We start from the raw sequence: 17,098 nt of genomic DNA, 5'->3' as shown, positions 1-17,098 counted from the left end.
CTGGGAAATTTGGTTTGACCTAATTTAACAAAGAACGGCAATCACACGAGGACCAGATTTTAAAATGATTCAGAGAAGCTACAGAATCAGTCATGCTGGCTAAGCAATAGACAGATCTCAAACACAAGGGCATAGGTGGAGCCCAGAACAGGAAGAAGTGCCTGCATCATGCTGGTTGGAATATAATCCTGAGTTCCTTCCCTGTCGCATTTTAAGATGAAGATCCAGATTTCTACCCCAAATATGTTTGTGAAGGAGGATTTGCTCCATAGTTCATTCCACCATTTTGATGCAAAAACTGTAGAAGCAAAATCACAGATGACAGAACAGTCAGCTTTTAAAGGACCTGAATCAAATCAGCAACAATTGAATGTCTGTTTAATCCTATAAAAGAAAAGGAGTACTTGTGGCACCTTAGAGACTAACCAATTTATTTTGAGCTGTAGCTCACAAAAGCTTATGCTCAAATAAATTGTTTAGTCTCTAAGGTGCCACAAGTACTCCTTTTCTTTTTGCGAATACAGACTAACACGGCTGTTAATCTGAAACCTGTTTAATCCTATGGGACTGGTTTGGTCATAAGTGTAACAGGCTAAGTGCTGGAAAAGCAAACAATTTGGGGAAATGTATTGGCTTCTGCAGAAAGCTGCAAAATCGTTGTGGGCCTACCTAGTAGACTAGGGACAGACTCAATGATTGTTCTTACATTTTGGTGAATTATAGAATTGGAAGGGTGGGGTATTTTTGGACAATAGCTGAGGGTTTATATTCAAATAATACACGTGCTTTGGTTTCATTTCATAAAACCTTTCCTGGGTTTTTTCACTGGTGTGTTTTGTGTTTGAGAGAAATTGCTAAAACTTAAAATCCAATGGCAGGTTTCAGAGTAACAGCCGTGTTAGTCTGTATTCGCAAAAAGAAAAGGAGGACTTGTGGCACCTTAGCGACTAACCAATTTATTTGAGCGTAAGCTTTCGTGAGCTACAGCTCAAAATAAATTGGTTAGTCTCTAAGGTGCCACGAGTACTCCTTTTTTTAAAATCCAATGTTTGTTTTTAAAAAAAAAAAAAGAGAGAGAGAGAGAAACTTGGGTAAAAGGCACTTTTGGGTGACATTCTATTGTCCAAGTAATTTAACTATCCAAATATTAAGCAATATATTTCATGAACAAATCAGCAATCTCTGTCAGTGGAACAGTGGATAGGAACAGGTTTAATTTAATGTTGCGTAGAGAACTCTATCACCTCACTCTGCTCCCAGTGGTGCTTCTGGAGCACCTGCCCATTCCCTGTTGTTGCTGCAGCTGTATGCTCTTGACCTTTTGGTCCCAGTGCTCAAAAACAAGTGTTGCATGCCAAGATGAGGAAAATCCAATTGTAAACCTTCAAAAGAGTGTGTTGCTGATGCAGTAGGCCTGCAAATGCTAGCAGTTGCTCTGTGGGAATGTGGTTTTGAAGAGCAATTTAAAGAATGTGTTCTTCATACTTCAGACAAGACAGTGTATTTCACCCCTACCCTGCTGTACTATGAACAAAATATAGGGGAGCCTAAACCCATGTAAATGTGGGATTGGTTTATCATTGGCTATAATAAATATCTCAAATAGACCTGGAAAGTATATAATTTGTGTAGAGCTGCATCTCAGATTTTGAAGACAGATCCATGTTGCATCAATGCCTGCAAAGGTGTTCAAGAACCATTCACCCTAGTGAAAAGATGCCCTTGTAATGCCACCAACTAGATCTGCCAGGAGTTGGTTGAACTTGCGCACGTGAGTTTCTGGAAAGAAGTGTAAATATTTTGCATGTGAGGAGTGTGGCCTGGCGTGGTGGTAGAGGAGCAGCTGTGTTGGGCTCCTGACTTAGGCGCTCTCCTTCAGAAACTGCCTGTGACAGGCTGCCCAGCTCTTGGGTGGCCCCTGGGCAGCCTCGCTCTGGTGGTGACTCTGGAGGAAAGCTCACTGAGCCAGACAACAGCCTGTGGCTTTGGGAGTGAATTCCCTGCCGGGGCTCAGAGGCAGCTCAGGAAAGCACACTCCAATGGAAACTAGGTGCAGATGGGGAGCTTATTTAGACTCAACGTTGTATCAGAGAGGTGTGTTACTCCCAGAGCAGGGGGAGAGAGAAGGAGTTTAGGCTGACCAGGGCAGGGAGCTCTGGGGAAACAAGTTCAGTTTATTCAGTGCATTCCATCTATGCACTCTGAGACTCTTTGGCGAGTTGGTGTCAAATTGGCTTAAATTAGAAGCCCTATGATAAAACCCTAATGGAGAGGGTGATCTGGGTTCAAACATGAACCTCTGGAGAATCTCTCTTGTCATTGCACCCAACTGCAGAACCCTTTCCAAGGAAGTTCATCTTTCCTTTCTGGTTTGAGAGGCCATATCCAGAAAGGAGCAGCGCAACTAGGGTTTGGCGGTCAGCCTTTTCACTTGCTAAGGGCTTCTGTTTTTGCTGATAGCACTGCATAAGGCCCAGCCACAGAGACAGGTTTACAGGAAATGATTCTTGACAGCTAAGGAAATCAACACAAAGGTCCCCCAACTAGAGACAACACTGGGCATTCTGCATTAAAACAGAGAACTTGTATTAATATTGACAGGTTTCAGAGTAACAGCCGTGTTAGTCTGTATTCGCAAAAAGAAAAGGAGGACTTGTGGCACCTTAGAGACTAACCAATTTATTAGAGCATGAGCTTTCGTGAGCTACAGCTCACTTCCTCAGATGCATATCGTGGAAACTGCAGCAGGCTTTATATATACACAGAGAATATGAAACAATACCTATTCCCACCCCACTGTCCTGCTGGTAATAGCTTATCTAAAGTGATTTCCAGCACAAATCCAGGTTTTCTCACCCTCCACCCCCCCACACAAATTCACTCTCCTGCTGGTGATAGCCCATCCAAAGTGACAACTCTTTACACAATGTGCATGACAATCAAGCTGGGCTATTTCCTGCATAAATCCAGGTTCTCACATCCCCCCCACCCCCATACACACACAAACTCACTCTCCTGCTGGTAATAGCTCATCCAAACTGACCACTCTTCAAGTTAAAATCCAAGTTAAACCAGAACATCTGGGGGGGGGGGTAGGAAAAAACAAGAGGAAACAGGCTACCTTGCATAATGACTTAGCCACTCCAAGTCTCTATTTAAGCCTAAATTAATAGTATCCAATTTGCAAATGAATTCCAATTCAGCAGTTTCTCGCTGGAGTCTGGATTTGAAGTTTTTTTGTTTTAAGATAGCGACCTTCATGTCTGTGATCCCGTGACCAGAGAGATTGAAGTGTTCTCCGACTGGTTTATGAATGTTATAATTCTTGACATCTGATTTGTGTCCATTTATTCTTTTACGTAGAGACTGTCCAGTTTGACCAATGTACATGGCAGAGGGGCATTGCTGGCACATGATGGCATATATCACATTGGTGGATGTGCAGGTGAACGAGCCTCTGATAGTGTGGCTGATGTTATTAGGCCCTGTGATGGTGTCCCCTGAATAGATATGTGGGCACAGTTGGCAACGGGCTTTGTTGCAAGGATAAGTTCCTGGGTTAGTGGTTCTGTTGTGTGGTATGTGGTTGTTGGTGAGTATTTGCTTCAGGTTGCGGGGCTGTCTGTAGGCAAGGACTGGCCTGTCTCCCAAGATTTGTGAGAGTGTTGGGTCATCCTTTAGGATAGGTTGTAGATCCTTAATAATGCGTTGGAGGGGTTTTAGTTGGGGGCTGAAGGTGACGGCTAGTGGCGTTCTGTTATTTTCTTTGTTAGGCCTGTCCTGTAGTAGGTAACTTCTGGGAACTCTTCTGGCTCTATCAATCTGTTTCTTTACTTCTGCAGGTGGGTATTGTAGTTGTAAGAAAGCTTGACAGAGATCTTGTAGGTGTTTGTCTCTGTCTGAGGGGTTGGAGCAAATGCGGTTGTATCGCAGAGCTTGGCTGTAGATGATGGATCGTGTGGTGTGGTCAGGGTGAAAGCTGGAGGCATGCAGGTAGGAATAGCGGTCAGTAGGTTTCCGGTATAGGGTGGTGTTTATGTGACCATTGTTTATTAGCACTGTAGTGTCCAGGAAGTGGATCTCTTGTGTGGACTGGACCAGGCTGAGGTTGGTGGTGGGATGGAAATTGTTGAAATCATGGTGGAATTCCTCAAGGGCTTCTTTTCCATGGGTCCAGATGATGAAGATGTCATCAATATAGCGCAAGTAGAGTAGGGGCTTTAGGGGACGAGAGCTGAGGAAGCGTTGTTCTAAATCAGCCATAAAAATGTTGGCATCCTGTGGGGCCATGCGGGTACCCATAGCAGTGCCGCTGATCTGAAGGTATACATTGTCCCCAAATGTGAAGTAGTTATGGGTAAGGACAAAGTCACAAAGTTCAGCCACCGGGTTGGCCGTGACATTATCGGGGATAGTGTTCTTGACGGCTTGTAGTCCATCTTTGTGTGGAATGTTGGTGTAGAGGGCTTCTACATCCATAGTGGCCAGGATGGTGTTATCAGGAAGATCACCGATGGATTGTAGTTTCCTCAGGAAGTCAGTGGTGTCTCGAAGGTAGCTGGGAGTGCTGGTAGCGTAGGGCCTGAGGAGGGAGTCTACATAGCCAGACAATCCTGCTGTCAGGGTGCCAATGCCTGAGATGATGGGGCGCCCAGGATTTCCAGGTTTATGGATCTTGGGTAGTAGATAGAATATCCCAGGTCGGGGTTCCAGGGGTGTGTCTGTGCGGATTTGATCTTGTGCTTTTTCAGGAAGTTTCTTGAGCAAATGCTGTAGTTGCTTTTGGTAACTCTCAGTGGGATCAGAGGGTAATGGCTTGTAGAAACTCGTGTTGGAGAGCTGCCGAGCAGCCTCTTGTTCATATTCCGACCTATTCATGACGACAACAGCACCTCCTTTGTCAGCCTTTTTGATTATGATGTCAGAGTTGTTTCTGAGGCTGTGGATGGCATTGCGTTCCGCATGGCTGAGGTTATGGGGCAAGTGATGCTGCTTTTCCACAATTTCAGCCCGTGCACGTCGGCGGAAGCACTCTATGTAGAAGTCCAGTCTGCTGTTTCGACCTTCAGGAGGAGTCCACCTAGAATCCCTCTTTCTGTAGTGTTGGTAGGGAGACCTCTGTGGATTAGTATGCTGTTCAGAGGTATTTTGGAAATATTCCTTGAGTCGGAGACGTCGAAAATAGGATTCTAGGTCACCACAGAACTGTATCATGTTCGTGGGGGTGGAGGGGCAGAAGGAGAGGCCCCGAGATAGAACAGCTGCTTCTGCTGGGCTGAGAGTATAGTTGGATAGGTTAACAATATTGCTAGGTGGGTTGAGGGAACCATTGCTGTGGCCCCTTGTAGCATGTAGTAGTTTAGAAAGTTTAGTGTCTTTTTTCTTTTGTAGAGAAGCAAAGTGTGCGTTGTAAATGGCTTGTCTAGTTTTAGTAAAATCCAGCCACGAGGAAGTTTGTGTGGAAGGTTGGTTTTTTATGAGAGTATCCATTTTTGAGAGCTCATTCTTAATCTTTCCCTGTTTGCTGTAGAGGATGTTGATCAGGTGATTCCGCAGTTTCTTTGAGAGCGTGTGGCACAAGCTGTCAGCATAGTCTGTGTGGTATGTAGATTGTAATGGATTTTTTACCTTCAGTCCTTTTGGTACGATGTCCATCTGTTTGCATTTGGAAAGGAAGATGATGTCTGTCTGTGTCTGTACAAGTTTTTTCATGCAGTTGATAGATTTCCACTCCATACGGCTAAATGCAGTGCCTTGCATAATGACAGGTTTCAGAGTAACAGCCGTGTTAGTCTGTATTCGCAAAAAGAAAAGGAGGACTTGTGGCACCTTAGAGACTAACCAATTTATTAGAGCATGAGCTTTCGTGAGCTACAGCTCACTTCCTCAGATGCATATCGTGGAAGAACCGATGCTATTCAGAAACGGATGCAGGACGTGGAATTGACACAGAAGCCAAAAAAGTGAGAGAATGTACAGGTGTGGGGTGTGGAACCTTTAATTTAAAAAATGAAATACTTAACCAAAGGCATGTTTTGTGTTTTAATTTACAACTATCAAGATGACTTAAAAAGGAGAATGTTCTCTTCTCCTAGCATTCTTTAAAAACTGGTACCCGGAGGTCTAAGGATCCATTAGAAATGAAAGAGAACACAGAATGCTTGCCAGACATCCATCTAACACCATGGTTGGGAGAAAGACACTGACTTTCATAAATTGTCAGATTTGATACAGAAATAGTCTACTGAAAGCAGTGCAGGAGAAAGGATCTGGAAGCTGAAGGTATGCTGAGACAGTTGCACAGGTGAAAAGACCTTGTTAATCCTGGTAAAGAAGGCCTTGGTAGGGAAAAAACATATCCGCCTCTGTTATCTCCAGCCCCATTACAGTACATCTTCAACAGAAATTGCCTTGTTTGTTTTAGGACAGTGACAGTCACCAGAGATGAAGAAGAACATCTGCATCATTGAAACAGATAATATTCCATCAACATGGAACTCGTTCGTCAGTCCTTGTATGCAATCTATAAAATCCAGGAATGTCACTCTGTCACCCTGAAGCCTGTTATCTTTGTAGAGTCAGTGTGAAGCGATGGGCACAGCTACAAGCATGGATGAGAGCTCTTTTTGTTCAGAATATAACCAGGTTCCGTCGTCACGGGATTTTGCAGTCTATCACTGTCCAATTTTTATGTTCTCAGACACTCTCTGCTTTTTTACACATGCGACTTTACGAATTACACCCATCCAGCAGCCCAGACTTTCAGCTACTAATATTGTGACTCACTGACACTACATGTATTGATAGTGCCATACCATCCCATGTCAGTAAATGTAGGAAGGTCTAGAGCTGTCTAAGCTGGGCAGTCTTAGCTGTGTAGCTCTTGCTGAGTTAAAATACCTTATCAAATATTGATGCTGTTTACTAGACTGAAGTTTGTCTGGTCGTTCTGTCTCACGTTGCCCCACAAATAAGGCTTCTCCTCTCATCAGAAGGTAGGCCTAGTTGAACAAAGTCCATTGTTGCTATGCCAGAGATTAATTTGTCCCTTCTTTAATTTTTGTGTGTGTAAAAACATCAAAACACTGCTCAGAATATCATTGATTTTGAGTTTGATGCTTGGAGAAATTGTGTGTGTTTCATAACCTGTGTGTGTGTGTGAGAGAGAGAGAACGAACAATTATACTAGACTGATCTTAGGTTGATTTGTTTTTCCATTATTGTCTAGCCCCTTTGGAATGAGCCTACCTTGATCTCTGTTGACAGTGCCCCTTGGCTGGTGCTGATAATACCAGCTTCATGAAACTTACTGTGATGAAGCACAATTAACTCTGCCAAACCATTGAAATCCCTGTGCAGTGCCACACAAGCAAACCTCATTTGCTGTTGCATCCTACTGCCGTGTTTCTTTGCAATACTGAAGCATCAAAATTACATGACTGCGATGGGGGGGAGGCGCACCTGCTGTGGACTCTTCCACAAATGTGCTAAGTATCTTCTGCAGCATTGACATGGTCCCTGAATTGGGGTTTCCATTTGGCAGCAGAGATCTCCACCAAGTTGGCTTTACTCTTCTCTGCCCATTTTGTATCAGATAAGGAAACCTGAATGCATATGACATGGAGCTCTTTTTGCTAGGTTTTCTTACTACTGCAGAATTAGTGGAGTCTACGCATCTCATGATTTAGGGTGGAATTCCGCTCTCAGGTGAACATGAGAAAGTTCACTGGCTTCAATTTGAGCTGCACGTCTGTATCTAAGTCCAGGATTAATACCTACCATAGGAATGGTTTGGTAGGAACGTTTTCTATTATAAATAGGATTAATTCAGTGTGCTAAACAGTAATTTGAATCTCACGTAATTGTGAAGATCAGAAATTTTCTTTTTTTCCCCAAAAAATGTCTTGTGCTTCAGTTTAATGTTTCAAGTTAAGTCCCTACTGCTTTTGTTCTATAATCTGTTCTGACAGTAAATAAATGTAGAACTACCCACTGTGATCTTGTAGTCCATTGCAATAGCTACTAGAAGGCATGGATTTACGATTCCATCTTTGCTTAGATGGAGAGAGAAGTATAGTAAAAGGGATGAGCAGCCTCCCGGGTAGTGAGAGAAGAAGCTAGAAGGGAAAGGGGTATTTATACTAATGCCAAGATAGTATAACTGCTGCTAGGAAAACTTGAATGAGGGTAAAGAATGTTCAGTGTGTCTCTCTTTTCCTGTTAAAATATCTCATTCTGATTTTTCTCTCTTTTCTTCTAGGAAACTTTATGCAGAGCTTTGCCAAGGTATAGTGGATGTAGCCATCTCTAGTGTCTTTCCCCTCAGTGACATAGTGCAAAAGCAGAGCCAGCCATCAATATTTATGAAGCTGTGATGACAAGACCATCTTAGCGAGACACATGGGAGAGTTGCCATCTGTCGATTCTGAGGGAAGGCTGTTGGATCATTGACTTTAGTATCATGCCAAAAAGGAGGAAAGAGAGACAACTTTTTGGAAATTCACGAGGAAAATATAAATAAAAGAAGGCTTCCAAGGAGAGTCCAGGATGAGCCAAAGTTGTTCAGACAACTCTGCCTGTGTTTCACCAAACTATGCTTTGGAAACAGCTCATGTGACTTTAATAACTGAAGCAAATCTCTCTGGGAGAACAGCAAAATAATGTTTAAAAAAAACAGGAATACAATAATATTGTATTATCTCGTCCTTTTCTAAAAAGAAACCTTTTTTCCTTTTTTTTAAATAAGGCAATTTAATGAAGAGTACCATTGATGTGGGTTTCTTGGTTCATCACCTGCTGCAGTTTTAGTGCCTTAGCTCAGTCCCCAATAGGTAACCCCTTTTTGTTCCTGCTCCATTTGTGTAGAGGTGAAAAGCGGTCTTGTTTTGTGGGATGTGTAAAAGAAGAAAAAGTTAATTTTAAGTCTGTTTTAAAATCAGCTAGCGGAACACCCAGTAACGATATGGCAAAGGTGGCACCACTGAGGGTACTGTATCTAATGTGATGAAGTAGCCTAGGGGTTTAAGGAGGTTTTATTTACTTGTATCCATTGTCTAATGAGATTTGAATCGGTTGTCTGTCAGTCTGATGCAGTTGGAACCCCTAGAAAACAAGTACTCAGCCCCTCCCTCACCAATCTGCAGTTTTTAGGGAGCCTAGGTTGACATTCTTGTTGAGAGCGTTGCTGTAACAGTCTGACTTTCCTGGAAGGCTTGTTCAGAGGGGCATTCAAATTATCTTAGTTCAGCTCTTCTTTCAGTTTTTATGCTTTTAATACCTTCGTTTTTGTTAACCAAAACAACACCAAGGGACCCTGGCAGCCTCTTTAAGATGCATCTGAGGCTTGAAAAAAGAATCCTTTCAACCCCACCAGTTGTTTCCCTTTCAACCCAACCAATTTTATCTCTCTCCATTGGACAAACATTGCATTTTTTAGCACTTACAAGTCAGCACCACCGAAACATGGCTGTGCTTTGTGCCCCAAGCATCATCAGTCAGTAGAAATAGGCTCACCTCTTGGGGAAAGCATTTGATGATCAGCTGGTGCTGCTGTAGAACAGCAAGGAAACTCTTGTTCCATATTGTGTTATATTGTGATAACCTTTTAAAAAAAAAAATGTTAGGTCAGTGAATGTAGAAACTCACATTTTTTAAGTATAACCTAAATAGATATATGAAATCCTGGGAACATTCCCCACATCATAAACAGCCCCTTTAAGTTACAATTTTTAACCTAAATAGGTTGGCTGTGTTTCTTTGTAGAACACAGTGGGGTCCCTAATAGCAAACTGGGTACTATAGATCATAAGTGTGTTCCGTATTGCAATGCAATGTGTTGGAAATTTTCAGTAGGAATAGAGAGGTGGAATTTTAGATTTAATCTTAGTGTTTAAGAAGTAATAATCTGTGTCTGCAAATGACTAATACTAACAAGATCCCCTTTTTCAAGGAAACCAGTAAGATTTCTATAAGCTATTACGCGTTTTCAATACTGAGCTGCTGCAGTTCTCCTACATGCATTGCATGTTGCATCCTAGCATATTTTAGTTCTATGATTAGATTTTTTTTTCTACATATTTTAAAAGGTCAGTGAAATGAGGCAGCTTCCTACCAAACAAGTGTGCATGACTGAATGAGAAGCAGAGTCTGATACAGAAAAGCATGAGAGACTTGTTTAGAAGAAGGATCTCTCTTGTGTGGTGCACAATCCCCATAGGATGCTGTTGTGGAACACTGACATCTGCACCTGAATCAAATCCAGCAAGAGTTCTGGCTCTGCTGGTCGGATCAGAACTACATTCTGTTGTCTCTGACAGTTGCTTTGGGTTGAGGATACTTACATTAAGGGTGACCCAAGCAAAAGAAAAGTGGCTCCTGCTACCAAAAAAAAAACACATTTAGGAGGTTCCAAGCTTCTGATTGGCTGAGTTTAATAAGCATTGAGTTACATAGTCTAATTTTTCCCTCCAGTGAAATGTCTGAGCACTCTTACACACTTACCTCGACTTAGGGTTGAGATTTCCCATCTCTGAATTGTTACCAGGGTAGAGCTCTGTGAATGAATGAAACTGTCACACTTTGCCAGGTCACTGGTGTTCATAAATCTTGGCTCTATAGCAAAGGGAGAGACAGAAGCATTTCTGAGAGGTGTACGGAACTTTAAATCTCATTGCTGGGGCGCACTGGGGGAGTTTCTGTTCCATACCTAATTATTTCGATCCAGAACAGCTAGATTTGGGGACGGACTCAGCCACTCATCTTAAAAGTCTGTCTATTTGAAAACTTTGGCCAGGTGGCTATCAGATTGTCACTTCTGCCAAAGCGCTTCATACTCTTGCTGGCTTCATTTATTTACAGCAAGTAAATAACTTACTTCACAACTCTTCACACCATTGCTGCTTTTCTGCAGATCTCTGGGATCTAGCATTGAAGCTGCAGAGGTCGTTCCATTGGTGTGAGTTTTCTGCTGTAACGCCAGTTGAACATCATCTGTACATCAAGCCAGACTGCAGGTGAGACAGGAAACATCAGTGAAGCAGGTTAAGATTCCTTAGCTGACTAGCATTCTTTCCTTATATCAGATGGCAAAGAACAGGCCTTATTCTAGGGCTTGTATGGGGCTGCCTGAGCTCACTGTCAAGAGCCCAATTACCTTGCTTGGCAGAGGGGCAGTGTAAGGCCAGGAATTTTGTTTTGCAAAGGGAGTAGCCAGTTGGTTTTCACGGCTGCAGGGAAAAAAAAGGAAAACTAATTTTAAAAATTAACTTGAAGTCTCCATTACTGTGGAGGCCAGGAAGCCTATGAGGGGGACAGACGGGGTTTGTACTGAAATGAACCCACAGAAAGCCTCAGTGGGGAATGTTGGATAATCCTAACTCATGTGACTACAAGCCTAATAAGGACACGGGCGCTATCATTAAAACATCAGTCAATATTTGAAGCGTATGCCCCCTTTAGTGTAATCTGTCATGAATTCCCAGGTACTGGAGTTATATATAGGGCTGTCAAAATCCAATGGCTAGCAGATTGCCACCATCACCATAAGAGGCTGCCCCTCTGATACTTGATAACATAAGTGTGTTGCTGCTGTGCAAACTTAAGCAGTAAGTGTGAAATGAGCTCAAGTATTGTATATAAATATCTGTGAAAATTTGATGGCAGATGTAACGTGCATTTGAACTATAAAGTGGTTGAAATATTGTATTCCAGAAGTTGACAAGACAGACTGCTCTCACTGTGTGTACAGTGAGCTCACGTGTGAATGGTGGGGTAGAAGTTCCAAAAATTGATGTCTAAGTTAGGGTCCTGTGTCCATAAGGGGCCTGGTTTTTCAATAGAGCTGAGCTCCCAACAGCTCTCATTGATTTCATGAAGAAGCAAAAAAAGGCACAAGCCCAAATTTAAAAAAATTCTTTTTAGGTCACCTTTTATTTCCATTTCACTGATAGCAGTAGTAGCTAGATAGTGAAGTGCAAATGAAAAGCCATCTGGCTAATACCAGTCAGTCAAATGGAAATCAAAGGTGACTTTAATTGAAAGTGATGAATTTAAAACCTGGGTTTGCCCCCCTGGTTTCTTCCTGATGTGTATGAAGTGAGCCTGGAACCTGTGGTGAGGTTTGGCTTTGCACATATTTTTACCTTTAGAAGTAGCAGGAATGTCAGTCTGGTCTCATTGGTCTTGCTGGATGTTGGAGGACGTGTATTGTGAGCTCTCATTCATTTAACTCATTACTGGAAGAGGGAAGGTGGTGTGGACTATTTAAGGCCATGGCTACAGTAGAAAAAAGGTGGGGAAGTGATAAGCTCATGTTAGCTACCCTGTGTTAAAATCCTAGTACAGACAAAGTAAGTTGTAGCTTTACCACATGTTAGCTGGTCAGAGTAACCCCCAGGTTACCCCCCCGAATTTACCTGACCAGAATGTATTAAAACCACACCGTGCTTTGCCTGCACTCAGATTTTAATGTGTTAGCTAACATGTTTCAACACCCTTTTTCCCGGTGAAGACAAGGGCTGGCAAAGATGTCCTTTATTGAGAATGTGTATCAGACATGGAAGTAAAATAGGTATGAACCAAAAAAAGAGTTTAAACTAAAACTCTCTCCCCTCTCAGCTTTCGCTCTTGTGATACCCTCATTTTACTAGCTGGTTAGCCAGTTAAGACTGGGCTGGAATGTGTAAAATAAATTAGGGGAGGGGGGATCTTAAAGGTCTTAGGCCTTTTTTACCTCATAAAGAAGTGAAGAAAAGGCACAAGCCCTGAGGCAGTTGACATTTTCTTCCTTTGCAGGTCGCCTTTAAGAATTAATAAAGGTTCAGCAGCTGTTCCTCTAGTGTGTTCAGTGTGTCCCTATAGGGAACTTGTTGTATAGGATATATAGAGAGAGGAGAACATCTGCTTAGTGTGAGTCCAGCTACGTGGGGCAGTAGAACCCTTCTCCAAACATGCTCTTGTAAGCATCTTGTTTGTGTGCTGTGCTCCTAGGGGAGACTGATAGAGCAAAGCCGTTAGCATAGTGTGCGAGATGGATCATGCTTAAGTGACTCCAGGCAGCCTCCTCCCACCCTGGTTTGATGGTCCCTGGATGAGCCTTGCAATCCTGTAACAGTAATCATGGGACTATTGTCATTCAGGTGTGGGAAAGTCAGAGAGAGAGATCTTACTTGTTCTCAGGATGTGCAATTTCAGTGGAGTGACCTGCTGAGCAGGTAGGGACTGTCATCTGTGCCCATCATTTTACAGTGGGAGGAAAGCCACACAGACTCCCCCGCTGTCAAGCTACCTGACAGAACCATCCCAGTGCAGTTAGCTGGGATGCGATTGGGATAATCTTAATCCTTGACAGCCCCAGTGTTTATTGGAGAGATTAACTGAACGAACAGGCCACACACACACATACACAAACAAATGAAGAACTGCTCCCCCTTGTTATACAGTAATGACCAAGTACTGCATTTACAATGGCACTGTACGGCAGTGTTCTGGACCATTTCTGTATCAGTCTGTAGTCCTGTCATTGATAGGTACTGGGTGATGACAAGCTCCCTTGTTTATGTTCTCACTGCACAGATTCCCTGTCTTGGAAAGATGACCAATTGATGTTATTTGATGGTATTGACAAACTTCAGTCTATCAGCCCACCTCACCTTGAATGTTACCGTTGACCTTGTCCTGTTTTCAAGTTAGGCTCCTTAGATTTCTTGAGTCTAGGAGGAAATAAAAGTTGGAACATATGTTGCAGTGTACGTAATGCCCTGCCATTTTAGAGCACCTGCTTGCTGCCTTTGGGACAAATTCTGCCACTGTAGAGCCACAATTAACTCTGGACATCAGAATGGGGAGCCCCGCATTTACAGTAAAATCTGCACCAACTTTTGTTTTAAGCAACCAATTTAATGTATTCATGTGTAGAGTTTCAGGTACATGTTTGTTTGACCTTGAGGTTGGTTATAATAGACCTCCAGTTGATGATCTCTTGCATCATCAATCAAAAGTCTTTAAACTAAGGCGTTTCACTGTATTCCAAACTAACTGAATTCTGTTTAGTAAGGATCTGATTATTCGCACAATACCTGTTTAACTTTTCTCACCATTTTTAAAGATGTTTATCAGGTTGTCAAATTACTGGCTTCTTTGCCATATTCTTCGAAAGGCCTTTTCTCAGAATTCTACAAGGTTAATTGACAATAATACTTGGAGGGAAGAGGGGGGAAGGCATTTGTTACAGCAGAAGAGCAGTGTGTAACCAATTTCCCCATCCTTTATACCCTACTTATATCTGAAATATAAAATATTTTTCTGTCTTCCACGGTGGTAGTCATTGCCAAGAGAAAACATCAGAAAGGTAACTGTGGTTTCTAAAATTCTGGGTGCTCACACTAAGGAAAATGAGTTTTGTCCAATTACCAAAATGTCTTTATCTGTAAGGGACTTGTTTTTGATTGAAGAGTTAGAATATTGTATGCTTGTGTGTAATTTTAAGTTAAGATCATGAACTTTTTTAAAGAAATTGCAAAAATAACATTTTCTAACTGAAGTCCTATAAAAGTTTAATTGAAAAGGCCTTACTCGTTAATGAGCTCTTGAAAGAGATGGATGCTGCTTTTCAAGAAGACGCATATCATCCTACAGAATGTGATTGGTGTCTAGGCTGATACATTGTATCCTTTTTTGTGTCTGTCATTGAGAAGGATTTCAGACATGGGCTCTCTGAATAAGGGCCTCATGGAACTGGAATCCTGGAAGTCCCGTTTTCAGTTTGTCTGTGGCTTGTCTCATACAGGATAGGGGGAAATCCTATTTTAAAATTCATTGTGATTTTTGTGCTGCAACTGTAATGTGCTCCCAGTCCATTTCAGAGGCTGACCACAACAGCCAAACAATTATGAAAATGCTGATGCTGTCTAAGAAACCAGCTTTGTTAAGGAGGTCAGTCTTCTGTATCGCATTGTAATCAAGACCCTTCAGGACTGCATGCATGTGTATGGTCAATGCATTTCTTGTTCTCTAAGCATTGTTCTCTGCTAAGAGGAAAACACTGTGCAATAAGTAAGATTTAATAATAATGTTTCATTATCAATGTCAGCTAAAAGTGTCTGTGGAAAACAGTAATGTTGAAAGGATCTGAAATGATCACTGTAGCGTACATAAAGAGCTCTTGAAGTTACATCCTATAGATCTTTAGTTTGTGTTTTCAAATTACTATCATGATGTGAGTGTGTATGTATGTGTCTCACAGGATTTGTGAGCAGTGCATGGTTCTCTGACATTTGTATTCATCTCTGTCCTGAATAACAATTAAAGAGAGAAAATCTTATTACCTGTTGTCTTTTTCTTTGTGAATAACTATACAAAGAGGCAACCACAGATGGGCGGGGAGTCTAGCTAAGCAAGCTGCTCGCCTTTACATTCACAAGTAAGCTTTTCAAGTCTTCCAAGTGGATATTGTGTCGAGGGGTAAATAGAGGGGAAACACATCAAAATAGATATGCTCACTAGCAGCTCTACTGCTGCTGGGAAATAGCCTAGCCAAGGGCACAAAGCCTTGGAGGGTAACATTTTCCAAAGCCTCTTGGGGATTTTGATGTTGGGGGGAGCCCTCAATCTCTCCTGGTGAAGCTGTGCTGCTCTGTATAAATAAATGGAGCGGGGGCCTGGACCTTGGGGGTCTCCCACCTCCCAGAGGGGTACCCATACCACCAGGCTATAGTCATGCTCTTGCTAGCCTGTCTTTTTATTTATACAGTGGTGTCTGCACGGGTGGGGGGTGTTCTGAGGGCCATGCCATGGAGTGGGTCTGAGTGTGGGGGAGAGGGGGGAGATGGGTGTTGCTCTGAGGGCCATGTGTGTGGATAGGGAGGTTCTTTTGAGGGCCCTGTGGGCCTGGGTGGCTGGGGATTGCTCTGAAGGTGGGAATGGATAGGGGGTGGGGAGGGGTTACGCTGAGGGCCCTGTGGGGGGTGGATGGAGCTTATGGGGAGGCTGCACTGAGAGCTCTGTGGGAGCCTGGGGGCGTTGCGCTGAAGCAGTTCGCCTGTGGCTGGGGGATGGCAAGGCGGGGCTGCTCTGAGAGCCGGTGGGGGGGGTCGTGCTGAAGACCCTGGGGGTGGTGGATGGAGGTGGGGGGGAGGGGGGTTGCACTGAAGCCCCTGCGGCAGGGAGATGGCAAAGCGGGGTTGCTCTGAGGGTAGAGGGGGCATTGCACTGAGCATCCTGTCGGGGGTGGATGGAGGTGGGAGCTCCGAGACCTCGGGGGGGAGGGGCGAGGAGGGGTTGCTCTGAGGGCCCTGTGGGGGGGTGGACAGAGGTGGTGAGGGGTCGCGCTGAGGGCCCTGGGAGGGTGGACGGAGGTGGAGAGGGGTCGCACGGAGGGCCCGGGGGGGGGCAGTGGATGGGAGGAGAAGGGGGGTCGCGCTGAGGGCCCGGGGGGGGGGGGCAGTGGATGGGAGGAGGAGGGGGGTCGCGCTGAGGGCCTGGGGGGGGGCAGTGGACGGGAGGAGGAGGAGGGGGGTCGCGCTGAGGGCCCGGGGGGGGCAGAGGACGGAAGGACGGGAGGAGGGGGTCGCGCTGAGGGCCCGGGGGGGGCAGTGGACGGGAGGAGGAGGGGGGTCACGCTGAGGGCCCGGGGGGGGCAGTGGACGGGAGGAGCGGAGGAGGGGGGTCGCGCTGAGGGCCCGGGGGGGGGGGCAGAGGACGGGAGGAGGAGGGGCGTCGCGCTGAGGGCCCGGGGGGGGGGCAGAGGACGGGAGGAGGAGGGGCGTCGCGCTGAGGGCCCGGGGGGGGGGCAGAGGACGGGAGGAGGAGGGGCGTCGCGCTGAGGGCCCGGGGGGGGGGCAGTGGACGGGAGGAGGGGGGTCGCGCTGAGGGCCCGGGGGGGGGCAGTGGACTGGAGGAGGGGGGTCGCGCTGAGGGCCCGGGGGGGGCACTGAGGGCCGGGGGGGCAGTGGACCGGAGGAGCGGAGGAGGGGGGTCATGCTGAGGGCCTGGGGGGGGGCAGTGGACGGGAGGAGCAGAGGAGGGGGGTCGCGCTGAGGGCCCGGGGGGGGGCAGTGGACGGGAGGAGGGGGGTCGCGCTGAGGGCCCGGGGGGGGCAGTG

The 17,098-nt window shown here is 44.8% G+C and overlaps 1 protein-coding gene across 4 annotated transcripts in view; it reads left to right on the top strand.

Annotated features, from left to right (window-relative positions):
- TTL (tubulin tyrosine ligase) overlaps positions 1 to 15,319 on the top strand; it is a 38,846-nt gene extending 23,527 nt beyond the window's left edge. For 3 of the 4 annotated variants that reach the window (XM_073339901.2, XM_073339904.2, XM_073339902.2), the window contains one exon: positions 8,261 to 15,319. In XM_073339901.2, the coding sequence (XP_073196002.1) occupies positions 8,261 to 8,375 (115 nt within the window). In that variant the 3' untranslated portion in view covers positions 8,376 to 15,319. The remainder of the gene's footprint in view (positions 1 to 8,260) is intronic. The other variant, XM_073339903.1, reaches the window with a different exon arrangement.
- The last annotated feature ends 1,779 nt before the right edge of the window (positions 15,320 to 17,098 follow it).

The sequence above is a fragment of the Lepidochelys kempii genome, chromosome 3, assembly GCF_965140285.1.
Source record: "Lepidochelys kempii isolate rLepKem1 chromosome 3, rLepKem1.hap1, whole genome shotgun sequence".
Classification (NCBI taxonomy): Eukaryota; Metazoa; Chordata; order Testudines; family Cheloniidae; genus Lepidochelys; species Lepidochelys kempii.
Note: the sequence above shows the minus strand (reverse complement) of the source record. Positions and strands in the feature narration are given on the sequence as shown.